The sequence below is a fragment of the Calidris pugnax genome, unplaced genomic scaffold (assembly GCF_001431845.1).
Source record: "Calidris pugnax isolate Ruff unplaced genomic scaffold, ASM143184v1 scaffold8, whole genome shotgun sequence".
NCBI classification, from domain to species: Eukaryota; Metazoa; Chordata; class Aves; order Charadriiformes; family Scolopacidae; genus Calidris; species Calidris pugnax.
The window spans coordinates 2,107,568-2,134,364 of record NW_015090830.1 but is presented as its reverse complement, the minus strand read 5'-3'; the positions used below and the strand labels follow the sequence as shown (position 1 = coordinate 2,134,364).

At 36.7% G+C, this 26,797-nt stretch overlaps 1 protein-coding gene across 1 annotated transcript in view; it reads left to right on the top strand.

Moving 5' to 3' along the window:
• SEMA5A (sema domain, seven thrombospondin repeats (type 1 and type 1-like), transmembrane domain (TM) and short cytoplasmic domain, (semaphorin) 5A) overlaps positions 1-26,797 on the top strand; it is a 220,831-nt gene that overhangs the window by 87,033 nt on the left and 107,001 nt on the right. The window contains exons 7-9 of the mRNA XM_014940999.1: positions 7,811-8,096; positions 10,784-10,919; positions 14,224-14,428. Of these exons, the coding sequence (XP_014796485.1) occupies positions 7,811-8,096; positions 10,784-10,919; positions 14,224-14,428 (627 nt within the window). The remainder of the gene's footprint in view (positions 1-7,810; positions 8,097-10,783; positions 10,920-14,223; positions 14,429-26,797) is intronic.

Sequence of the window (26,797 nt, the reverse complement as noted above, 5' to 3'; positions counted from 1 at the left end):
CTTCCAGCTGAGAAGAATATAGAAATGTTTGGATTGTTCTGCTTTGCTGGTAGACATAATATTATCACATTTTCTTCTTGCTTCCCTAAGCATTTGGTTATTAGATACTCCTAAAATAGTTCTTCTGAGATCACTTTCTTAAAAAGATTTTGCTTAATAAAAAGCTTATTAATCTAGAACAGGTACTTTTAGTTTTCACAAGTAACATTAAAAGTAAAATTCTTACAAAGGTGGCTTGGTCAGCCAGGTTTAATACAGGTCTGAATCCATTCCTATTATTGTTTGTTAGCAGACTTTTATTGTAACCCTCTCTGCTAGTAGGATATGTGGAGAAAAATTGTACCCTGTGAACAAAAATTAATCCTTTCACTTTTGCCTTTAAGGATTAATGGAAATAGCTATAATAATTCAAGGTTATCCTTTCATTTTTATGTATTTTAATGAAAAGCCTTGTAATTGCCTAGTGCAAGCTTTTCTTATTATATAATATTTTATGTAACTCAAAACCAGTGTGTTCTTCAGATGTGCAATTTCATCTTTAGCTTTCAGATAAGAGACCTGACTGAAAATGTGTAAAGCAAATGCTACCAGTTGTTGCTTATTTTGCAAGAACATAGATAATTACTTTCCTTTGGTTGTGCCACCCGTAAGGTTGGTTCTCTTCTTTTGAGTGCATCATGCTTTTTGCCAGTATCCTAAAATGGGAGGGAAATGCCTGCTGGTTTTGAAACCCAAAATTGGAGTTCTTCACTGGAGCTGACACTAGACAAAAAAATTGGGCATTTTTGCTGTATTTTTCCATAAAAAGGTGTACAGAGTAGGAGAGCAGTAAGTTGATGTGAGATTAAGGTACCTTCCCTGACCTCCTTTCTCCAATGCCAGAGTAAGTTATTAAAAAACACCTTCATAAAATTTCCTCACCCATCTAAAATAGAACCATAGAATCATTTAGGTTGGAAAAGACCTTTAAGACTATTGAGTCAACCATAAACCAAATGCTGCCAGGTCCACCACTAAAACGTTTCCCTAAGCTCCATGTCTATATGTCTTTTAGGTATCCCCAGGAATAGTGACTCAACCACTTCCCTGGGCAGCGTGTTCCAATGCTTGATAACCCTTTCAGGGAAGAAATTTTTCCCAATATCCAATCTAACTCTTCCCTGGTCCAACTTGAGGCCATATCCTCTTGTCCTATTACCTGTTGCTTGGGAGAAGAGACTGACTCCCACCTCACTACAACCTCCTTTCAGGAAGTTGTAAATTGTCTCCCCTCAGCCTCCTTTTCTCCAGACCAAACAACCCCAGCTCCCTCAGCTGCTCCTCATAAGAATTGTGCTCTAGACCCTTCACCAGCTTTGTTTCTCTTCTTTGGACATGCTCCAGGATCTCAATGTCTTTCTTGTAGTGAGAGGCCCTGAACACAGTATTTGAGATGCAGTGTCACCAGTGTTGAGTACAGGGGGACGATCTCTTCCCCAATCCTGCTGGGCACACTATTTCTGATACAGGCCAGGATGCTGTTGGCCTTCTTGGCCACCTGGGCACACTGCTGGCTCATACTGAGTTTAGCAGTCAACCAACTCCCCTAGGTCATTTTCTGCCAGGCAGCTCTCCAGCCACTCTCCACTAAGCCTGTAGCGCTGCAGGGGGTTATTGTGACCCGAGTGTAGGACCCAGATGGTAGAGACAGGCAACACTTCCCATACAGGTGGGATTTTTTTTCTTGTTATCTGCTCAAGATAAAACAGTAAGGTCCTCATTCCATTTATGAAAAGACTAAGAGGCTACTGAGAACAGAGCCTGTTCTTTTATATCTCATCTAGCTTGCTCATGTCAGGTGCCAATTGGAGAGGCTGAAAGAGGAAGAAAAGTACCCCTGCGAGCAGATCATCTGTGCCCAGTTGCGGAGAGGCGTGACAGGAGCATCAGCCTCATTAATGCTGCAGAAAACTGTAATACACAGTGAGCCAGAGAGAATGAAAGAACTTAGAACTGAAATACATCTCAACTCAGGAGAAAGTAGAAAAACAGACAAACTTCAGGGAACATGAATACATGAAAAATAGCATTCACTAAAGACAGGAGGCGGTCAGAAATATTGGAGGCAGAGGTGGAATTTCAGTAGCAGACATACCAAATCTTAAGGTGAAAAGGAAAGGGGATGATTATAAAAGTGAACTCTGGTTTACTTTCTCTTGAGAAAAAAGAAAAAAAAAGGAAAAGGGAAAAGGGGACTAGGGCCTCAGCGAAAGCTCTTTGATTGTCTCCCTCCCTTCAAAACTAGTTCAGAGAAAATAAAATAAATGTCGGTCCACGTGTTTGGAGAGAAATGGGTAAGCCATCACAATTGGGTTTTCTTTCCACACCATACCTTCTGGTTGGCAAAATCTGCTTAAAGAAAGCTGTTTTTTGTTTTGTTCTTGTGTATGTGGAATTATGGATTCATAGTTTTAAGTAACCATCCAGACTTTGCATTTTTTGAGATATCCCTATAGCCTGAACATCTAGAGGTTCTGAGTAAATTAATTCTATGTTTTTGATCCTTGCTCCTTCCCCAGTATCCTGCTATGCAAGGTGTCTATCCAGCGAATAGAGAAAAATCCACTGAACTCCAGATGGGGCTCTCAAGGACTTAAGTGGGTAGATAGAGAATGGTTTTGGCCATTAAGTTTGTCACCAGCAAATTTGCATGAGCACAATTATATAATAAGTTGCAAAATATTGTGCCATGTAAGAACATTTATCTTGAAAATGAAAGAGATTTATTTGAAATAAAAAACAGGCAGTAAACCAAGGAATTTTGAAATGCCATATTTGAAAACTATTTTTCAGAAAAGAAATAATTGCATTCCGGAATTTATTACAGTACATCAGTAAAATGTAGTATCTAATGAGTGCATCCACTTTTATGATTATGCTGAATTGTACTATAAAGTCTATCAGCAATATAAGAAAAGATTGGAAAAAATGTCTGGCATACACAGTTTTAGTGTATTTTGCAGTCCTTGCTCTTACATACCCGTAAAATCTTCAATTTAGCAAAAGGAAAAGAATGTAAAAAATCATGCAGAGTTGAGGTATTGCAGAAGAAATAGTGGTCAAAGTAGACTGGTAGCCAGTTATGTTATGACAAACTAGCATTTTAAGCATGTGTCCTAGATAATTATGAAACACAGAGGAAAAATAACTATTAATAAACAATTATTTCCACCAGTTCTATCGCAGGACTTAACATTTTACAGTTCACCTCCTGAGATCGGATGTATCTATGATGACTACATATATAGTCATCTATTATATGACTATATAATACGTTTAAGATGCTTAATGCCGTAGGAAAATTTTACTCTGTGATTAAGATTTGTCCTTAAACATTCATGAGCAGTGATACCTTGCTCAGCCTAAAGCAAGATCTATACTGTTTTCCAACAGCTGCAGAGGACTACTCTAATTTAATATGCTTAATGAATATATGGGAATGGCAAAATGCAAATAGAAAATGGACTTCATTATGTCATTAAGGTGAAAGAGAATAAAATAGACTGCCACATTTTGAGCTTAAATTGTTTCCAGAATTTAACTTCCTTTTGGAGGCATTTCTGGCTGGAGTTTGAATATCACTCAAAAAAACTCAGAGGCATCTTCCTAGAATTTAATGCCATTAAGTATTTGGCTGAATATAAATATGTGGAAGAAAAGGGTCCTTAGAGGCCAACAGAATGAGGGTGTGTTTCATTGATCTAGAGAGGACAGTTAACAATCTTCAGACAGATGTTGTTCAGCATTAGACCAGTATCTAGGCTTCTAAGATTTTGAATATATTATACATACATATGTCTATGTGTGTATCTGTATTTTGTACGAATATATATGTAAAATCTGATCTGTGTCTAGATCTGACAAACTTCCAATTTCAGCTTTCTTTCCACATTTCTGGAGTTAATTTCATTTTTAATGGCTCTCTGAATGCTTCGCAGTTGAGAAGTGAATGATGGCTTCTCACAGGGGTAGTCAGTGGAAATCACAGCTCTTTCATGCTCAGAGCACGCTTTAGACCTGATAATCCTTAAGGTTAATTACTGTTCCATCCAGAAAGACAGATCATTCCCTGCCATTTGGTTCGCTGGAAACAGTGGCATCCCCTAACTAGGTAAACTAAGTCGCATTAGTCTACTTCAAAGGATGTGGAGATTTAAAGAGTAAAGAGCACAAGCCAGCTTTCTTGCTCCAAAGCTCAGGAAGCCAGAAGAGGCCAGGACTGTCTCAGGTGCTCCCACAGAGCTCTCTCATGCTCTTGTTTCCCATTGCCCTTCCCAGAGAAAATTTCTGTACAGTTTCTCTCATCCTTTTACCCACTCAGACTACATCTACACCACTAATAAAAAAGGCCCAGGAAATAAACTTATGCATGACGCTCTTGGTCATCCATATTGCTTAATTGTTGGCTCACTTCCCAGCCTCATTTTGGACCGTTCCAGCTACTGCTTTCCCAGTGAAATCCTGGGTGTGACTCAGGGAGCAGTTTGCTTTATACATCATTAGCAAGAGGCAGTAAAGGTGGGGCTGCACATTTGGCTCCTTCTGCCCTCCAGAGTGCCCCATCCCATTCCCAGTAAGCTTTGCACTCCCAAATCTCCCCCTCAGTCCTCACGCTGCTTCCCGGGACATGCAGGGAGCCCTTGCTTTCGTGCTACAGGAATGCCATTCTCCGGGCTGCAGCGTCGGCATGTGCTGCGTGGCACAGCTGCAGCCAGTCCCTACAGGGGGACTCGGCCCTGTCAGACAGCATAACCTCTGCTCACCCTGGCAGTGAGTATGGACTTGGTCTCTTTGGTCTCCCGAGTTCCCTGAGTGGGTGGAAGGGGTGAACAATCTAAAGGGAATCATTGTCTCTTCCTTCTAAGTGCCTTCTCATTAAGAACAGAGACCATGCTCCCCAGAAAATGTAGGTTTGTCTCCAGCGTTTAGAAAAACAATTGGACTATTTCAAATTGAAGAGCTATCATGACTTCGGATGGTTCAGTCATCTTTTTTGCAAGAGAAGAGTCTGTGGGGAAACATCCTTGCAGGACAGTCATGCTGCTTTATGAAGGAAGCCATAAAGATTCCCAGGCTTTGTAGTGAGTAAGCAAACTTCAGAAATACCACACTACAGCGCATTTGCCCAGAGGCAGTGCTAACTAGCCACCTAGTGCTTTCACTGTGTGCACTTGTCTATCTGTTTTGCACTGCTCCATGTTTTATGCTGGAGATCTTTGTCCTGTCATGTTGACAAGCTTGTTTTCCTGCTTTCATGATTTCATTGATTCCATTTAATTTGGGAAAGCCTAGTAAGCCTGACATACCCATAACTTGAATACATAAAAACCTATACAGGTCATATACAGTACTCATGACGTTATTACAGGTTGACATTCTCTTGTTGATCCGTGCTAGCTGCATCCTGTCACATGCTTACACTTGTTGCAGTGATCTAATAATTCGCAAATGAGATGCCTTTACCCTTCCAGAACTATTTGCAAATTCAGCAGGAAACAAGAAAGTCGCTTCATTTTCTGGATTAAAACCTTTATGGGATGTCCTGCATGTCAACAAATAGCAGTTCAGAGCACAATATTTGGAAACATATGAACTAATTTTTCCTACATGGGAATCTCCTGTTTCCTTTGAAGCTTTGAAGGCATTCAGTTCACTTTTCCCAAAGAGAATATTAAAAATAAATAAAGTCTGATATGATAATCCCTCCATAGCCACAGAATTCCCTGAGGTAGCTCTGAGATTATTACATTTCATGCAAACGAAAACAGTTTTCACAAGTTTCAACAGCAGGTCATACTGTCATTGGTTCATAATCAGTAAAATATATGTATAGGTATTTGCAGACATAAATATTGTTTCTCAGTTTTGAATCAATGAAATATGAGTACTTGTTTTTATTTACACATGTATTATGATTATAAGTGTAACTTTAAAATATTGTCTCTTGAAAGATAGACACAGATTTTTCAAGAACCCTAAAAGCAGTCTGAATGCATTTAATATGGTTTTTATTCCTACAGTTTGTGAAGATTTTATTTGTAATTCATTATTCTCTAGACTTTGAGTGCTTCCAGTAGTGTTTTTGGCTCTGCAGTGGGATCCTATTGTGCCATTGTGAGACCATTTTACATGAGTGGGCCTCCAGTAAGAAGAAGCTTCATCAGGTCTTATTGTAAGGCCGGGCCTCTGTGTTTAATGGTAGTCAGGTTGGTTTTTTGGGTGTCAACTTTATCTTTATTGCTATCACAGGTCCTGTCAAACTACTTTATTTTGCCTATGTATTTATTTATTAAGACACAAATGCACTGGTTCTATGTGACTTATGAGTGCTCAGGATACTTAAAATATTGAGTTGGTATTTTCTAGCAAAGCACCTGTGCATGTCTGAGTATGGGGAAAATGTGGTATGGTACAGACTAATCTCAAGGAAGTGCTAAATACAATAATGAGTGAAAGTTGCAGGGAGGAGTGAGAGAGCTATCGTATCTGCTCAGCTTCAAATATCCTAGGCAGCTAATGACCATTGTTGCCAAAAAACCTGCCCTGGAGGCTCTCAGCACAGCAGATAGAGAGGGAAGCAGCACAGGTGGCTACGTAAGCCACCTGGAAGCTTAAGAGAAGAGTTGTGTGACAAGGTTTGGAAAGCAGCTTGCTTGCCTGCCTTTCTAGTTCTGCTCAAAAGTTTCGACAGGTTTGAGGTGTTCCTGCAAAACACTTAACTTCAATTACAGCAGCTTTGTTTGATACAATGGTGCTGTCAAGAGATGTTCACATATTGAGTTTCTTGGGAATGTTTCCTCTCAGTAGATGTTTTAAAACAGTTTTATTTGTTTCTTTGTCTTTCCACTTTAGAATAAAATTTGGCAATTATAGCAAAATTTTGCTTGTTTCTCAGAGGTACTAGTGTTCTATAATGGTTCCTTACAAAGGGGCGTGCTCCTCCACAATCTGTGTATCAAGCTTGTCTTCCCTTTAAGAACTCATCAAGTTATCAATCTCTCTTAAAGTCGTGGACACTTCTCAGTTTTAGTCATCCTTATGGGTAATGGACCACATGTTTATTATCTTTGGTATCCACTGTTTCCTTTTTTTTCTTTTAAGAAATATTGCCATCTGTTATTTTCCAGATTTTTTAAAATATATGTTCTTAATTTCTCCTGTATCACCATCAGTTTCTTTGATTTGTTTTTAATTGATTTTTTTTTTTTTTTTAAAAAAGGAAAAAATAAAATCCTGTAATACTGTAAAAATCTTTAAGCAAGATAGGGTTGAAATTAGGTTATCTTACCATCAAATGCTTTTGTGTAGAATTCTCTTTCTTTTCATTACAGGCTCTGAGCACATTCTTAGTCACGCAAAATTACCATCCATTATTCTGCTAATCTGGGGTAATGGCACGATGGCAAAGCAGAAAAAGAGTTAACACAACAGATAAAGCAATTACATTGTGAAAATACACCATGCCCATATGTGGAGAAGAAAAATTCAGTGATGCTTTTGACGGTAGAGTACGGTGAGCTGGGCCAGGGCTGCCCAGCACAGTTATGTGCAATAGTCACCCAGAGCAGAGAGACTGTGTAGTCATTTTCCTGTAGCTCATAATCCTGTCTGGACATGAGCTGGCCTGCTCAGATGTCATGGGGCCAGTTCCCTGCAAGGATAATAAAAGACGTGTTTTTCTAAATCTAATGCTTGAAGATAAATCCAACTTCCATGTTAGTGCATATATCACAAGAAGACAATACATAATCTTTCATTCTGTTATTTTCAGAGCCAAATTTTGTGTCATCTTATGACATCGGGAACTTCACCTACTTCTTCTTCCGGGAGAATGCAGTGGAACATGACTGTGGGAAAACAGTCTTCTCTCGTGCTGCTCGGGTGTGCAAAAATGATATTGGTGGCAAATTTGTGCTGGAGGATACCTGGACTACCTTCATGAAAGCTCGGCTGAACTGTTCTCGCCCTGGAGAAATTCCATTTTACTATAATGAATTACAGAGCACTTTCTTCCTGCCAGAATTGGACTTGATCTATGGCATTTTTACCACTAACGTGTAAGTAAATTCCATGATATGTTTTATTTTCCTGCTATTTGTGACAGTAAAAACTAAAGCTTCTGAGCTGTTCTCTTTTGCATATGCCAAGTAAATGTCATAAATTCAAACTACTGTTTTGCCCAATCCGCTGTCCTCTTGTGACAAAGTATCAGTTTCAAATGCTTCATACACGAATTGTTGAAGGCATATGAAAAAAGAAAGAATTCTATATATTTCCTTACAGCAGGGAGCCGGTTGTGTTTAAGACTATCCAGTCATCTTTTTCATTCATTCTTATAAATACCTTTTTTTTTTTTTTGCACACTTGTAAGACATAAATACCTTACATATTTATGAAATAAATATTTTACAATTTATTGTGACATGATCATGAATTTGACATGATGTTAATTTGACCATGTCAGGAAGAGTTCCTCTTACCCAAAAGAGCACAAAAGGTGAGTTATTTTAAATTAATCCTGACATATACTTACGTGAGTTTGAGGGTAAAACCAATAATTTAATCTAATTGTAGCTGAACCCATTATGTCAACAAGGTAAAATTTAAAAATGTACGGTTTGGTCTTAAAAATTAAAATTTGTTAATTATTAAAACATTGAGTGGACATAAAAGCTCCCTACACTCTGAGCTTGCTATCAAGAGTTGCTGAACTCTTAGGAAAAAAAGACACATTCATCTCGGAAATGTCCTTCATTACTTTAAAGATGACAACTGGCGTTCATATGTTGCTTGGTAAGAGCAGCCCGTGCGTTAAGGCTCTGCAGCCCAGTGGTCAGATCATGGAGCAGGATTTCAAATTTTGATATCTGATTCTTTTACCTGGTCACAGTGTCTTGCTCAGTAGGTCAGTTTTGCATAGAATTTTAAAGGGTACTTAGGCACGTAAAGTGTAGATCAGTGCCCCTTTCTACTGCTGAAAACACCGGGACACCTACCTTCTACAAATATCCATTAATCCAGTAGAAACAGTCACAAATTAATGCCAGCAAATTATGATCCCTAAGTTTTTTAGACCACAAGCATGAATTTAGGTTTGAGATAGTTTCTCCTGCTTTTAGTGCAGTCCTCTTTTAACACATCTAATTATTTTCCAGACTGCTGGCTGGCTCCTGCACCAGCAGCTTAGAAAGCGAGCATGACTAGTGAGAGGCTGCTTGTACCAGGCTGTGATAATTCCAGAGCTGGGGCATGGGATGGTGAGCTTAACCCTGTTCCTGCACTGGAGCAATGCATTGAAGCTAACTAAATATTCTGCTTTTTTTAAAGAGAGTAGTAAAGGATTTGGGTGTCTCTTTGATGGTGTTTTCAACAGTAATTTTAATTTCATTGGTCTGTTTTAGTAGCTAGTGAGATTCTAAGAAGACAGTATTTCTCAAGTGGCACGCTTATCCACTGTTCATCATGAACTGTCATGAAAAGTCAAATTATCTTTGACACTCCTTACCATCTGGAGGATTCTGCTCCAGAAAATCCACAGGGCTTTGGCCATCAAAGGGGACCAATGCTCTTCAAGAAGAAATTGGTATGGTTAATAACATTAGTTAACTGCCTTAGTGATGGTTTACATAGGCAAGGAGTTATAAAATACAACAATAATTGTTTCTGCAGAAATTGTTAGTTGAAACTTCAAGATCTGGGGATTCTTTGAAGTAAGAAAGAGAAGCATAAGACAGCAACTTGCTCTTTTGTCCTGCTATTAAATCCATATATCCTTCCTCTTTTTTCAGTTGTTGGCAAATTTAATCCCCTAGCGTTATTTTTTCGTTCAGTCATTTTGGAGTTTCTGTAGTAGTCTTTCTTAAGCCTTGTGTAAATTACAGGCTAAGTAAAAAAAAAAAAAAAAAGGAGGGGGGGGGGAAGCCTTTTGGATCAGTCATCAGCAATTTTAGCTGCAATGGAAATTTGTGCAACTGCCACCTTCATTATCTGTTACTTCATCTCAAATTGTGGAAGAGAACAATGCATTTTTCCATTTTACAAGTTCTCATAGTCACTGGATTATAATGTTTACACTGTGCAGAATTAGTTTATTGTCATGTATATCACATTTTCAAGGCAAGAACAGGAAATCTTATGTTTTGCCTGTCTGCTGTTTATTCCTGTTTATTCCTCTAACAGAGTATCTTGTAAAGTATGCAGTCCAAGGTTTTTTTTCTTTGATGGGTTTCTGGAACTTCTATTCCTATTGCTGTACAACATCTCTTGCAAGACAGGATTTTTGTGGAGGTGTCTTACCCACGGGTTCCATCAGGTCCAGAGACTTGCCATTACATTGAAAATCCTTTCCTCTGTCATGCTTTCATTGGATGGATAGAAGAAACATTAATGAGCCCTGAGAATAATCTCATCCTGAACTTTGTAACTAGCAGAAATGTGTCCTTGATGCATGTAATTATGTGTGGAAGTATGGCCTCGTGGTATTAGAGCAGCAGCAGCAGAAGGTAGGAAGTTCTGAGTTTCTCCCACACCAGCTAGTCGGCAAGGCTGACAAAAATTTTAAATACAATTTCTGTGCATAAATCAGCTCATCATGTGTTGTTACCTTTAGATATCTTTTCCTGCCTGATCATATCTGCCTTATTAACTACTTCAAGGACTGGAGTTATTGACTTTTTAATTTATTTTTCAGCAAATGGCCTTCTTAATGTTGTTACTTAGGTTAATGTTTATATTTCTTTTGCAGGAACAGCATAGCAGCCTCAGCAGTTTGTGTTTTCAACCTGAGTGCCATAACTCAGGCCTTTAATGGACCCTTCAAATACCAGGAAAACTCTCGCTCTGCTTGGCTTCCATATACCAATCCTAACCCTAATTTTCAGGTACAGATATGTGGGAGAAGGACATGTTTACATGTTTTATTAAAAAGTGCTGTATGGTTCATAGTTAATAAGTCCAGTTTTGTAGTATGTTACAGCCTAAGACCTTAAAAAAAATCACAAAAAAATAAAAAAGACTTAAAAGGTCTCCTTATTTCAACATACCACATTTTATCCTTCCACAAAATTTGGATGTGCTTTGAAGGGTAGGAGAACAAAGATTTAACTTCAATCTGCTGTCAAAAGGAAACACTATAGTTATCTGCCAAGGTAACATTAATTCCTGGCTGAAGTGCAATCAAACAGCTATTCTCTTTTACATTTATTTGTACTATTAGAACCTGGAAAAGGAACATTGTTTGACAGAAAAAAGGAAGGTGGGGAGAGGCGGGTAAAGGAGGAGCGGTCAGGATTTTGTATATTTTCCTTTGCAAGTGGTCCACACTCCCTGAAAAGTCTGATTAAAAGAATTTGTGTCATGATGTGTCCCTTGTTTGAACTTGTCAGCCTCAGAAGGTGTAATAACCTGCAATTGGCTGACAGTTTAAAGCTAATTAGGCCAAGGTGGGTCTCTCAGTGGCACTTTCTACAAAAAGAAAAGGGTATTTCAGGTAAGCACATATGTATTGTTTTTTTCTGCATAGTCGCCACCCCTACTAGGACAATTTTAGTGAGTGTGAATCTAGCGAGGGAAATGGAAGGGAAAACAGCATTAATTTAATGGTTAACAATAGCTTTTCATCAAGATATCTAAGTGTATTCACCTTGATCCACTTTTCACCCTCCCTTAATCTTAGTGCAATTTCACGAGTTCAGTGCTGCTCCTCTTAACATCCTTCCTCAACTTCTTCACAAACATGAAACGGAATCAGTCATCGGAAATAGTAGTAGTTTTAATTACTTCCTGATTTTTGCAAACAAAGGAAAACAAGAAACTGAATTTGCTCTGAATTACAGGCCAGAACCATGTTACCTTTCCCAAATAGTATGCTTGCAATTAGCCTCAAGTGACAAGACACAATTTATGTAAGCTCTAGTGCAGAAGCGGACTATATTTGTATTCTTACATATTGTAGAAATATCTGTATTGTCAAAATAGTGTTAGTAAGAGGATCTAAGTGAGGCTAAATTTTTGAACAAGAAAGCCTGAGAAAAGGTTTGTATGTAATAATCTTGTTTCTGACTAGGTGTGCAAGTCAAATAAAAGTTATTAACCTTTCCTATAAAGCTTGTATTAATGTGTTGATAATTATTATGAGAACACCTCATACAAAATGGTACATACAAAGATGACAGCCTGATGGCTGTGTAAAAATGGTTTAAGTCTCTACGGTATTGCCTGTCCTCATCTCTAAATCCCAGTCAAAACTGAGGTGTTGAAGAAATATCTTGCTTTGATAGACTGGCTGATTTTAATATAGCTGGTACTGCAACAAATTTACAAGACCAGTGCCAACAGTTGTATCATATTCCATGGAGCAGCAGCTTTTTAGGCCAGCACTAGTATTAAAAACTGTAAGGTGGCCTTTTGCAACACAGTATTGAAGCAAATGGACAGTAACTGATCTCTCAATATCATTAGTGAGGCTGAACTTCTGTTCTTTTGCAGGCTTTATCTTTTTTCCGTTGAACTTTTTGTTAGAATTCTGGCTCTGTAACTGCAGCACTGCTCTATACCAGGAGCTAGTCTAATTCTTAGAGTTAGGTGTAACTGTTTTTTGGGGGGTCTTGATGGTGCTTTAGAGTACCTACTGCATATAGATGGGATATATTCATTGGCTGAGTCCCTGGTTTCCTTCCCAGAAAGACAGACTTTTCTTTTTTAGAGTGCTTATGATAAAATATCAGTTGTTCTTTTATCCTCACAAGTAGATTTATCCTCAGCAATAACAGATAGAAGTATGTGATTTTAAGAAAGGCTACTGCTCTGTAGTGATCGTTACATCAGACTTTGTATTTCCAAGATTGGATTATATTAATAAAATGTTTTCCCGATTAGAATACTATTGGAGTCCCAATTTTGAGGAACACTGTTTTCCTCCTGAGATTGTTCCTTCTGTCTTTACACAGGACAGTTTCCATCATAAGACTGAGAACCATATGTATTTCAGTGTACTGTGAATGTTCCAGTTGGAATCTTTCCTGCTTGATAGATTCAGAAAAATTCTTCTTTGGCATTGTTTATTTTTTTTCACTGGCCTGACATGCAGGGTGCTCGCAGAGGAATTAATTGTTTCCTGCCAGTTGCTTAACTCTCTTTCCTCATCATATGATCTCTCATTATGAAATTATTTATTAGAGTTTTTCTTAACATTTGAGTATTTGGAATAATCACTTAATTTCAGATTGAAAATATGGTAATAATGAAAAAATAAGTGGTAGGATTTTGCACACTATAGTATTTTGTTCATGCTGTAATTCATAGCATAGTTTATGACATAGTAGAATAGAATGAAAAAGTATGACTTACATATGCCTTTCACATCACCGACATTTTATAAATGTTGTGAAGTACTGTTATAATTCTCTGATGCAATTATGCGTGAGTAAACATGTGGGTGTTTACATATTCACATGTGCTTTCTCTTTTCTGCCCTCAGTTAGCTGAAGACTTAAACACAAAGATGCTAAAGTTAACTGCCACTTAATTTACTTTATTTGTGCGTGAAATTTGTGCATGCAATTAGTGAATGCTTTCCTGTAAAAGAGTACAGTTTTCAGATATAAAATACGGTCAGTGCCAAAGCAAAAAATGTCTTTGCCATTGACAACAGTTTATAGTTAGAGCTCCGCACTGTCCATTCTTGACTAGTGAATGCAGAGTCTGAAGAAGCTGCTAGAACTCTGTGTGATGCTGTGATCTGTGATTTCTGTCAGATTCTGTCTGTGGTAGGACATGAGCTCTACTTTGAAAATCTGTTACGTCTTTAACACTGTGCCCATGTAAACTATAAAAAAAACTATTCAGAAAATTCCATGGTTTGTTGGATATTAGGTTTTTTTCTGTCCTGGCCTGTAAGCGTAGGATTAGCAAAACATTGCTATAGCCCACTTGAGGTGATCAGTCTGGTGCTCTTCCATACTGTTTGGAGTTAGTGAGCCTCCATAGTACTGCCTCAGGAAAGTGGAACTTCCTCAATCACTGTGTGGATGGTCTGGTCAGTACCAAAGTGAGACCTGAAAGTGGAATTCCACACTGTCACTACAAGATATACTCTTGGGTTTTATTTTCTTGGGCTGTAAATCAGAGAGTAAATCTGTTGCTATTGTTGATGCATATAGTAATGTTACTTTTGTGTGTTTACAGTGTGGCACCATGGACCAGGGTTTGTATGTAAATCTGACTGAGAGAAATCTTCAAGATGCTCAAAAATTCTTCTTAATGCATGAGGTCGTTCAACCAGTTATTCCAATTCCTTACTTCATGGAAGACAACAGTCGATTTTCCCATGTAGTTGTGGATGTCGTGCAGGGCAAGGACATGCTTTTCCATATCATCTATCTTGCCACAGGTATGAACTCTGCAATGCTGTAATAACTGCAAAAGTTTATCGAGTCTATGAGTTTGTCTATGCATGTGTAAAGTGCACCTTGAACAACAAGTTTGACAGTAATAACTCTACTTTCTACCTTTTCTGAGTAGGTGACTTCAGCAGTTTGCAATGTCTGTGTTAGGATTATATTTTGAACTCAAATTTTGGTGTCTTTTTCCTATTCTCCTTTAAAGGTGTGTAGCCTACATGCTGCTGAGGGAACAAACGAGTGGAAACTCTACAAACAGGACTTTACTGTATTTTCTTTCTCTGTGTTTTATTCTTTTTGTGTAGTTCAGGGTACAATCTCACCCCAGATGAAACAGCGTAGGATCCTCTGAGATAGAAGTAAATCTACAAACAGCAAACACAATTACTGCTTTTGTTATTTCTGACTTTTCTGTTCTCAAGTATTTTATTACTTTCCCTTTTCATTTCATTTTTAAGTCATTTGTTATGCAGTTTTACACCCTGCCTTATTATTTGTCCATTTATATGTGAAGTTAGTAATGAAAGAAAAATAATGTTCCCCCAAAAATTGTCTTGGTTAGAAGTATTGCTTTCTTATTTCAAAATTTCAAACTTCTTAAAAATAGGAAGGGTGTTAGAGAACTGTTTTCGCAGAACAAGGATGTCCCCAGCTGAGACTGAAATACTAAATTAGAGTAGCATTTTTAGAGCCTCATGAAATAAGACTTAGGGCGGTTTTTTAAATAGTTATTCTTGTGTACATTAGTAGGGCATAGCTCATCAAAGCAATGGTCTGTTAATGTGCATAGTTTATCTCACAGTGAGTAGGCACCAAATATGATAAATCTAGGGAAGGAATCTGTTGATCAACAAGAGGAAAAAATCCTAATCCTATTTATTTGATCTTGCAATCAATGAAGTAAATTCCAAAATTATTGATTCAGTAGAAACTGGATCAATTCTTTTAATTACTAAAATTATGATTTACTAATGAAAAATGTATTTTCTATAGCTTATCATTTATCAAGAGGCCAAAAAAATGTGAATTGTGCTTTAATATATGATTTAATTTTCCCTTGAAAGCATGGTACCATTTTTTAAAGAAGATTGCTTCGAGTTTGAAGAAGTTTTATAGTAACTTGGTGCATTCGAGTGAGACAGTATTTCTTTGCGTATTGTCCTTATAGCTTTTTCATTGTGCTCCTTGAAAGATAGACAGTAACATAAAAACTTGTAATAAGTTAAAACTGTGCTTGGATTTGACCAATTGTAGTCAAAACAGCACACTGTCTGGTAAATCATAGCATTTGAAGTGAAATCATGCCAATACTAAATGCTGGTTTTACTGTAAAGGTCTCCTGGCAGAAACTGAATTACAGAAACGTGTACTGAATTGGTTTTATATGAAGAGAATATAACTGCATTGTGGGATTTTTATATTATAATGGCAGCACAAGAGTGATGTAGTTTGTCATTATTCCGATTGTCTTCAGTTTTCACTTTCCCTTACTGTGTTTCCTTTCATGTTTGGTTCAGTAAGTGAGGATCTAAAACTTTACGTTTCATGGTTCATTAATAAATTGTGTTCAGTGAAGGTTCTACGTTCTTTTTATGCATCTTTCTTGCTGCTAAAAAGATATTGCTCCTATACTTCTTTTGATGTACACTTGCCTTCTACTTTGATTCTTCTCTTTACCTCTGGTTTTCGTCTTTCATAGAAGTAGGATACTATTTTAGCTGGATCTTTAGTCTGACTCCAGCACATGCTTTTATGTAATTGATAGTGTATGTTTTATAAGTGTGAGAAACAGTATCATAAAAAAAACAGGTAAAAATGTAACGTTATTGAAGTTTTCTTGACAGAGCCACTTCTATTTCACTGAATCACAGTGGGTTTTGTTAACATTCCTTCTGCTCCCTCTCCCCCAAGCAAGTGTAAATACTAAGCTTTATTTTCCAAGAAATACTAATGTTCACTTTTCGGAAAAATTACCTTTTTGGTAGATTTTGAAATTACCACACACATATTTATGTATAAATACCATCCCTACACTGACAGTGCAACAGGCAAATTGTTTGGGCTAAATTGGGTTTTTTACTTAACTCTGTGACAGTAGATATCATTGCACTCTCTGCTGCCAAAAGGGAAGTGCATTCAGCTCTAACAGAAGTACTGGCAGCAAGCAATTTACACCTACTAGCGTAAAGCAGGATGGATCCAACCCACGCTGAGTGAGATGCACTCTGCATAGCTTCTGTAGTTATAATTTGTTACAACATTCTTATACAAAAATTGTATTTTGGAATGCACAAAGCTGATTCAGTGGAAAGGCAGGCATATAGATTGGGTGGAATACAAGTGAATGCTCTGCTGCCTTTGTTACTCAAACAAAAATCCCATTCTTTTGAAGCAGATGGGCAGTAGGTAAGAGAAAATTCTTTCTCCCCCCATCCCATTCACTTACTTGTCCACCCTGTGATTAGAATACAAATATTATAGAGGAGAATAACCCTGACAGTATAAAAGTGTAATCTAATTTCATTAAACCTTAAATAGATATAATATTACTTGAGAGGAGACTGCGAATAAGCAAACAAATGCATTAATCTGCTGTGTCAACAGTCTTCATTTCCTAAACCTTTGCCAAGTCATCATCGTGCTAGGAGATTCTGATGTACTGGGATTTAACAGCTACTGCTCATATCAAAAATATACTTTAGTACTTTGGAAACACATCTTAATCTTTCACTGCACTGACTTTTAACACAAAATGAAGGGATATATCAATTCTTGCACATTTTATGTTGCTTAGAACTAGCAGTGCTGCTGGCTTTAGGCAGGAAGAAATCCCTGAAATAATTTTCATTGATTCAGAAAGGGAAGTCAAGGAAAGAATTCACAGAAGCTCTGAACTAAAAATCATCTATAATAATAAGTTAAAAGTAGAGCAAGCTAGAGAATAACCCAATATTCTGATGTTTCAAGTTAAAAAGACTTTACTTCTCCATTAGAAAAAAATCAAAGCAAAATGGTGCTATGTATGTCATAGTTTTGTCTCTTCTCCCCCCCCACTTCCATGTCTTTCTTCTATTCCTCCCTTTCAATTTAAATGCCTAGGTGTCCAATGGTTAACAACTTTGTCATAAAGCCAGGTTTTACCTGATACTTAAAGATGACTGAAGGATGTTACAACAGGTTTTGAACTTCCCTTTCCAATAAATTCTAGAAAGTCTTTTTCAATGCTCTTAAGACCGCGCAGTTACAGGTAGCAACGCGGACAATAATGAAAAAAAAAATATTAAATACATACAGCAATTATTATGAAGTGGAGAAGCTTCACAAAGAAATTTCAAAATATATTTTTTTTGAAAATACAGATGGGTGTTTCATACATTTGCCTTTAGAAGGCTTATAACACGTAACAAATCTCCACAAATATAATATTTTTCTTATGAAGCCACAATACTGTATATTATCTGGAAACCAGTTACAACCTCATGAAGTGATTTGAAAGTGTGCATGAAACTCAGTTTGGAAATGCTCTCAAAAGAGTTTGTATTTCTCCTGTTTGTCTTACTAGATGGGAGTGAGTTGGTGAAAAGTACGGCAAGATTTGATATCTCTCTGATTTTTCTTACACTTCTTTTTTTTTTTTTTTTTTTTTTTTTTTTTTTTGTAATCAAATAATTTCCTTTTTTTTTTTTTTTTTTTTTTTTTTTTTTGCTAGGGAACAACCCAAGGTCTTAACAAGAAAAAAAGTTGTGCTTGTGTTTTTTGCTAAAATTGTCACTTTCTTGGGAGACTACAGGTTCTGATCAAAGTGTGCAGCTTTCACAGGTTCACGTGCATGGTGTCATAATATATGTAGTAATGTGAAGTTACAGACTTTAAAATTAGAAGAAAAAAACATGCTTATACATACATAGTGAAGAGAGTAAAAGAGCTTAAATTGCATTTTTTCCAATTTGTTTCTACTTCTGACTCTATTATTTCATTTTGTTGAGGTTATTGGAAGTAATCTGCAGATAATTTTTGTAGAAAGGAGATACAGATATTTCCTCTCAGCTTGAGAAGCACCTTTTTAGTCTAGAAATTACAATATAAATGTAACAATAATAATGATCAAAGTAGTTGTAATTTGAGTCACAAGTCAGGTGTGAAAGTGGTTGGTAGGTAGTCTATTTGTATCTATTAATACTTTCTAGTTCAAAAACAGAGAAGCAGGAAAATCAAAGTGTGGATGCACAATGAGGCATATACACTGTGGCAGGTGGTTGTCACCCTTTAAAAGTATTTCTCTTCTGTTCTAACAGAAAACAGGATTGCTTTATTTCTTACACCTTTCCTTGACAAAGGTATAGTGTGCTTGTACACAGATGTAAAGCACCTCTACAAAAGTTTAAAACTACTCCACTGTAACTTCTTATCCTTCTGGCCTTATGCAATGTCATTTTAAGAGACTTGAGGCAAGGACAGTCATCAGTTACCCTGCCATCTAAAACTGGTGCATGTTGGAAGACACCAGTCCTAACAGCAATGATCTGGAACATTTGTTTAAAAATATCAAGCAATAAACCATAAAATTAATAGTCAAATGCTCTGCGTCTTTTGCAGTGGCCAATACCTCTGATAAAGGAAAACCTTAGCTAAATGAATACTTGTTTATATCATTAATTTTTCCAGGAAGCATTTTGCTGCAAAGTTTTTTTTAAAAAAAAAAAAAAAAGATTTAAAAGATTGTATGGTTTTGTCTTCAAGACTCTAATGTTCGCTACCGGATTTATGCTAATGATAGTAAGAATCCTTGTTATATATTCCTGCTAGAATATTTATGTTGTTTTCCATGTAAAATGTCTTTAAAGATAAAGAAGGGTAGTGTAAACCATAGCTGTTTTACTGTTCAATTTAAGGGGAGAAGTGTTGAATTGTGGCTGCCTTGTGTATTGTGTCATCTGTACTGAGCAAAGTGGCTTTAAAATGTTACCAAATGAGAATGGCCATGTCTAAAGTCCAGGCTACATAGTTATAAATGACACTATAGGGCTCTAGAGAATCAAACCCAGCAATTTAAATGTCTAGTACTACTGATTTCCCTTGGCTTTATCACTGTGCGTAGAGATTAATCATTCTGCCAGCTCCAATTGGAGAGTACTAAAGAGGTTTCTTAATAAATAGATGTCTCTAACTAGAGCTGTTTAAATTATTCATTGACAGCAATTTATATGTGAGAATCGTAGCCCTTTATTTGGTTCACAAATTACCCACCACTTATTTGTAGTCCTTTCTTTGCTATTATAATCAACTCATGATTTTGATTAGTTTGTTGCTGATATTTGCTTATATAGTTTGTTCATATTTTAGATAGCGTGTTCATGAATTGCCCGCTGTAAGTAGATAGCATTTGTATTCTGTTCTCTCATGGGACAAATTTAAGTAGGAGAAGCCCTTTTTTCTGTTCACAAATTATCATTATGTCTTTATAATTACCCAGCTCTATCGGATAAAGACTATAAATAAATGTCCAAAGAACATATGGTGTGTGAACTTCTGTGCCGCCACTGGAAGTTGGAACTGCTGCAAGAAACAGCTATTGGCTGAAGAACAGCTGGCTCTGCTTGCATGGGCATGAGACAAATGCTAGGAAGGGAAAGATTGTGAAGAGCTGGAGACAAAGTCTCCAACCTTCCATTTAAAAGAGACCAGTGGTGCTGAGCTTTCAAATCCTGTTTGACTACTTTATAAACCGAAAATGCCCAAATAGCCTTTCTTTGTTCTTTTCTATTTTTGGGGGAACTATCACCTCTTCTTCTGATCTTCTGAAGATCAAGAAGTTATCGGTATTAGTCAACATGGATTTACCAAGGGTAAATCATGTTTGACCAATCTGATAGCCTTCTATGATGTTATAGGCCTGTAGTGACAGGATGAGGGGAAATGGCTTTAAGCTGGAGGGTAGCAGATTTAGATTGGAGATTAGTTCTTTACTGTGAGGGTGGTGGAACACTGGAACAGGTTGCCCAGAGAGGTAGTTGAGGCCCCCTCCCTGGAGATATTCAAGGTGAGGCTTGACGAGGCCCTAGGCCACCTGGTCTTGTTGAGGGTGTCCCTGCTGACTTCGGGGAGGTTGGACTAGATGACCTTTGGAGGTCCCTTCCAGCCTAGACAATTCTATGATTCTATGATTCTTTCTGGCAGGGGAACTAGACTTGGTAACCCCTACATTCATTTTTTATTAGATAATTCCAATGCACTGAATGTGAAGCTGTGAGTGAAAGAGGTGTCTTACATGCTACTCAGTGTTGTTCCTGCTGTCTTCAAAGCTGAGTTATCTGTTAGCATCGAAGTGTTTATTCAAAAATTTTGTTTTGCCCCTGGTAGCATGCAGTGCCACTTAACAGGCTTGGTCTTAGTTTTCAAAACAGCTGTTAGAATCATCCTTATCTTGGGATGAAATTTGACCTTTGAACCAACTGTGCACCTCTTCCATGAGTAGTTAGTGTTCAGGACCCTTCCTGAGAGATGTGGGGAGGAAGGCTTCCCTTTGAATGGACTTGGCTGTATCTGAATTTTTCAGAAAGGATTAGGTAACTTGGCATGCTGCTGAGCATTGTGAGCATCTTTAGAATATTCTGCAAGGCCTTTTACTTTTTAAAAGCCTTTTATTAAGGTGGGCATGCGTAAGAGTGACTCAATGAACCCCTGCCATCCAAAGAAGAAAGTAGAATAATTAAATCATGGGGAGAAATAAAAGTCCAACCCCTACATGAAACTCAACCTGAAAAAAAAAGTGTTGGGTCGCAAGAATGATGATATTACATGTACAATATTCAGTGTCAGATGTCAATAAAACAATCATTAAATGGGATAGTCTACTGAAATTCTGTTTTTGTTAACATTTATGACCTTGTTAATTCTGCTGCCTTTTCCCCACTAAACCTCAATAAATCCAAATGTTTCCAACTAAGCAAATTCAAGATTCCTAGTGATCTAGTAATCAGTGGGGGTTTTCCCCAGAAGTATTTGTGAATTTTTTTTATTTATCCAGCAGTGGTCATATGACATGGCAAATCTCCATAAGCTAAAGAATTTCTCAATTAAGATATGCCTTATTTGCTTGTTCTCTGATTTGTAAGAGTCATCAAAACCTGAAGATACGTTGTTCCAAATAGCATGGCCTTTGTGGGAAGAGTCCTGTAATCTGCAGGCAGATTCACAAAAAGATAGATTAGGTTCCATATGTGTTTTACTGTATCAAGTCACTGGATAAGAGTCAATATTTGTAGCAGAGACTCACTGGTCTAGAGGTTCATTCTTCTAGTTTTTATTTATCTTTATTTCTTATCCCATGAAACTTGGAAATTTGGTTCTATAGCTTCAGGCCTTCAGGAGGAATATGAATGATAAGAGCCAACGTAGTGGTTAGATCACTTGCCTAGGAAACAAGAGCTGATTTTTAACTAACAAGCTGTGTGACATTTCCCAGTTATTGCCAGATATCCCGCCTCTAGACTATTATATAAGAAATATAATGCAAAATAATTATATTACGTGTTATTAATTACATTACATATATGTTATATACTATGGATATTACTGCTTTAATATCCTAGAGTAGTGAGATGAACATCTGGTGAGGGATTTTTAGGTTCATGTCTCTAATCCCAATTGTGCTTCTGTCTCTCTCCATTTAATTCCTAATTTACTTTAGATTAGAAAGAAATCAGCATCATTATTTCCTTCTGTATTTCTGAAAAAAAGCTGTGGTTTATGCTGAAATTGCTGCTGAATGTCCATGCACATCATACTGGATTTGTACGGAATATACAGACTGGATTTGGCTCATCTGGGGAGTGGGGCATAGGGGCATGTACTATGTAAACTGCAAATGAGTTTCAGTAGAGGATGGTCCCTGAAACATTCTAGTCAGCCAAGTTTATGATGCTTCTGGATTTGTGCAGTAGTCAGTTGTCTTTCTGACACTTCCAATGAAAATAGCTACATATGACTCAGTTAAGAAATCAGGCAAGGTTTATTGTGGGTTATTATCTGAGAAGTAGTTTTCTCCACTTGTGCATGTAAATGCTTCTTGATCTAGGCAGTGGAAAATTTATTCAGTGGGAAAACACTATCATATTCATAGCATGCGTCAGGTAGTACAAGGTATTTATTATTGTGGTGGCACGGAGGAAGGCAATAAAAAATAATAGGAACAGTAAGCACTCCCTGTCTGGTCAGATCCAATCAGAGTTAATACATCTCAACTCTGGGAGACTGGCAGGGATCCAGGTTCTGTACTCGATAGTAGTTTTATCCTTTGTGTACAGTGGGGCATTCTTCACTGCTGCTCTGTGTCAGATAGCAAGCCGTATATCAAAAGAACGATTTCATCTTTGTGATTAATATCTATGCTTATTATCTACTCTACTACTTTAGTTAGAAGTTACACATTTCTTTAGAAGTACTCATCTCTGCTGTCTGAGAAGTCCAGTCCTATCTACTGATTAAACTTTTTAGCAGATCTCTGCAAAATTGGAATTATTTTTTTTTTCCTGAGACGAAGCTTCTGGGAAATCAATATAGACCTTTTGTTTGGTTGGTATATTGTGAATTGTCTTACCCAGTAGCAACCTTATAGTTTTATTTCTTTTTCTTTTCAGAAACCAGGATATTGAAATTATGCATCTCTTGATGGGTGTAACATTTCCCATTCAGAACCATAAGAATTCTTGTGTTATGGTTGTTTTGTTTTTTTTTTCTCAGGGCTTCAAATATTGTGTGTATATGTGTGATTTTTTTAATTCAGTAAAAGCTGGATGTTGCCTACAGGAGTGGCTGTAATTACAATATATTGCCAAATGGGCATTCTCTAGAATATGTGTTATTCGCATGTAGCTCTTAATGTTGAATCTGTTTAGTTATCATCTAACTGTCGTTAGGGAGTCAAATTTTTTCATGTTTGCGAATAAAAGCATGTTGTCAGTCCACACTGGTCTCAACCATCTGTGTCTGTACTGCAGCCTAATTTGTCCCAATTTAGGTTTGTAAGTATGAATTAGATAGCTCCCATTAATGACAACCTTAAGTAAAGCCATAAGCAATCCTTATGTATTTTTTTTCTTAAGACAATATGTTTATTTAAAAGGAGAATTCATACCTGATGGACCAAAATACTTGAGGCTTCTAAAAGAAATCTACTGAGATTCTTGGTAAAGGTAGTCTCATAGCACATGCTCACAGGTCACTGTGGATATTGGCAGGATCTGTTTGATTCAAATACAGTAGCTATGATCAAAGGCATTAAATTTGTGGGGGTTTTTTTTGTCTGTAGGTTTGGTGGCCTTCTATAGGTATACTGGTGCCTTCTTTGAGAATGCTTCGTTTGTCACGATCCCTGTAAATATTTTTTGTTACTGAGTGACTTTGTAGACAGAACTTGGCTAGATAAAATAAAAACTGAAAATGAAATTATTGCTTGGTAAAATCAAGGACTTGTATGTGTGGTATTAGAGCTAAACTTGAAATTATTGTTAGTCTCCTGTTAGCTAAATCCTGAGAAACAACTTTATGTTTTCAAACTCATTAAAACCTCATTTAAAGATTTTGTGCTGTAGTTTTAACCACATCCTGTCTTCATGAACAGCATTTCTTAAACCAATGTTAGTTTCTAAAGTATTATTATATGTTTTATATACTATATATAATATATAAAACATATATTATATGTTACTCTTGTATATAGCTTTAGCTCCTCCAAATTGGACAACATTTTTTAAACTTGTGTCTTGTCTCAGTCTTTGTCAAGCTGAAAATCTCTTAGAAGATTGAAAATGGAAGAGAAATAGTAAATAATGAGCATGATTTATGAAAAATACATACATTTTGAGACTGTTGAAAGTATGTTGTTGTTTTTTGTCAGCCAGGAAGAAACATCTGGTTAAGATCTAGAGAGGGCAAAAATTTGCAATTAGCGTATGTGAGCTTCAGTCTAGCACATTGAAAAAAGGGGTGATTTGGTTTGGTATTCTTTCTTTGTGAAGGTAACAGACCTAATTGATTTGAAGGCTGAAACATGTAATTCATCATGTGTTTTGTTGTTTAGCGTGGGTTTTTGCTTAAACTTCTAGAAAAGTCATAGCAAAAGGCAGAAAAAAAAGAGATTTCCATTTTAGGCTTTAGCAGCTTCAAGTTTGCAGACATAGTTTTTCAAACAAGGCATGCTGCTTTGGTTTAGCTGCTAGTTGCTTTGCATTTTAGTCTGAAATAAATCGTGAGTTTCCCTTTAGAGCTTGAATTTTCTATTTATTTGAAAGTTTTCAAATTAATCTGACTGGACCTGGATTTAAATTCCAATTTGACATGAGACATGAAATAGCCATTGAGGGATGGTACACAGTTTGCACTATTTTCTACAATGTAATAACTTTTTGATTTGTAGGAAACACTGCTAGTGGAACTTTAATTGTAAAAATTTACAGAATGTTGTACTTTAAGGAGCGGTAGATGTTTTCTTTATTAAAACAGGTATTTAACTGTTTGCATGGCAATTAATGGAAGAAGCCTTTGCTGATTCAACTACAAATTGAATATGTCATTGATGCTTTTGAGACATTATCACACATGGGAATTAATCCTACAGGGGATAAAAGTGTTCTAAAAATGCAATATGTTTAAGAAGCTTTCTCTGGAAAACAATAGAAAAGGTTGTGATGGTAGTTGTCCCAATTTCCATCAATACATACATTCCAAAGTTGTTGTATTTGAAAATGGAAATGTAATTTTTGTTTTTGGGGGTTTGGGAGGATTTGTGCTTGATCTTCAGTAATTTTGGAGTGGTGTTTGCCACTAACTTGCGTATTCTTTCTATCCTACTAAACACATGGCTTTGTTGGAAGAAAGCTCTTTATTTAGGAATAACTAGTGTGTAGACCAGCCTTTTTTTTTATTCAGTTGAGTCTTTGAATCATCAGTTCTAATTCCTGTATACAAAGGATAGTCCATAAATATTGCCTTCATAAAAGAAGTACATATTAAATTTTGACATACAGCCACGAGAAACTCCTCTAGTTGCCGAGATGCAACTGAATTCCTCTTGGAATAGCCACTAGGGCATTAAGAAGCCACTCTTGCTAATCGTTTCAGAAAGTATGTAAATAGATTGCGGCTAAAGTTGCACCTTTCAGATTGTTAATCTTGGCAAATGGGTTAAATAATCTCTCCTGCATAAAAGCCTGGGGAGGTGTAATGGACCATCATATCTCCTTTGTTGACAGGCATTATCAATAATGTCCTTCATTTCAGCTTTAGTTCACTTTAATTCAAATTAATTTCCAGTATTGCAAGGAAGCCCATCGATATTTACTTGATGTGTAGTAGGAAAGAGGGAATAAGGAGTCAGAGCCAAAGATAAAGAAGGTAAATCTAAAATATGATGCATGCTTCCTTTTAGACACTATCTTTCAAAACTGCTGCTTTTAACATCCAAGAATTGAAAACCAAAACCAAACCAGATTGCAGAAATACAGGGGGTTTTACCCAGAGAAAAATATTTTAATGTAGGATTTTTCTACATTTTTCTTTTGCTGTTTCCAAGACTCTATTCAAAGAAAGAGCCAAACCTTTCCTATTTCCAAGTTTGATAGTTAACTAGCTATTCTGTACTTTCAAACTGTTATACACTAAACACTGTGTGTTATAAGTATTTGTATATAATTTAAATGTGCCTTTTATTGAAATATATTAAAATTATATGTGCACCATTTTAACACTTATTTTTTCTTTCTAATTGTCAAAACTCCAGACAACTGAATGTCTAATTGTAAGATTGCTATGACCTGTGTGTAGTTTGACAGGAAGCAGGAAATTTTGATTAGTTATGGAAGTTGCTTTTCCTTAAATTCAGGATTCTTTGCTTCCCTGCTAATTTTTGTTAACTTCTGTCTTTCTACTAAGCATATCAGCAGACCAACCGTGACTATATTTGTTTCTGGACTTTCCTAAGAGCTTTTAAGCTGTAAAATTCTGTGCTCTTATGTGGCCAAGGATTCTTAGATTACTGTTACTCTCTAGCAACAGCAGAAATACATAAACAACCTCTGAAATCCTTTGAAATTTGGCATAGAGAGAATGATTTGGTTTAAAATCTGGAATAATGAAAAAAACTCAATAACAAAACTGACCACCCTGCTTTTCTTTCTGGAGTGGACCTAGAACTAGAACTAGAAAGGACCTGGTTTTATATTTACTTCACATGGGGCCAAAAGCCCCTTCCAAACATATTCACCGTTTTGGGCTAAGGTCTCACATGAACAAGCTGCAAGATTTCTCCAGCCCCAGAATTTAGCTTTTTAAAAAAATCCAACATGTCTATTTCTACTTAT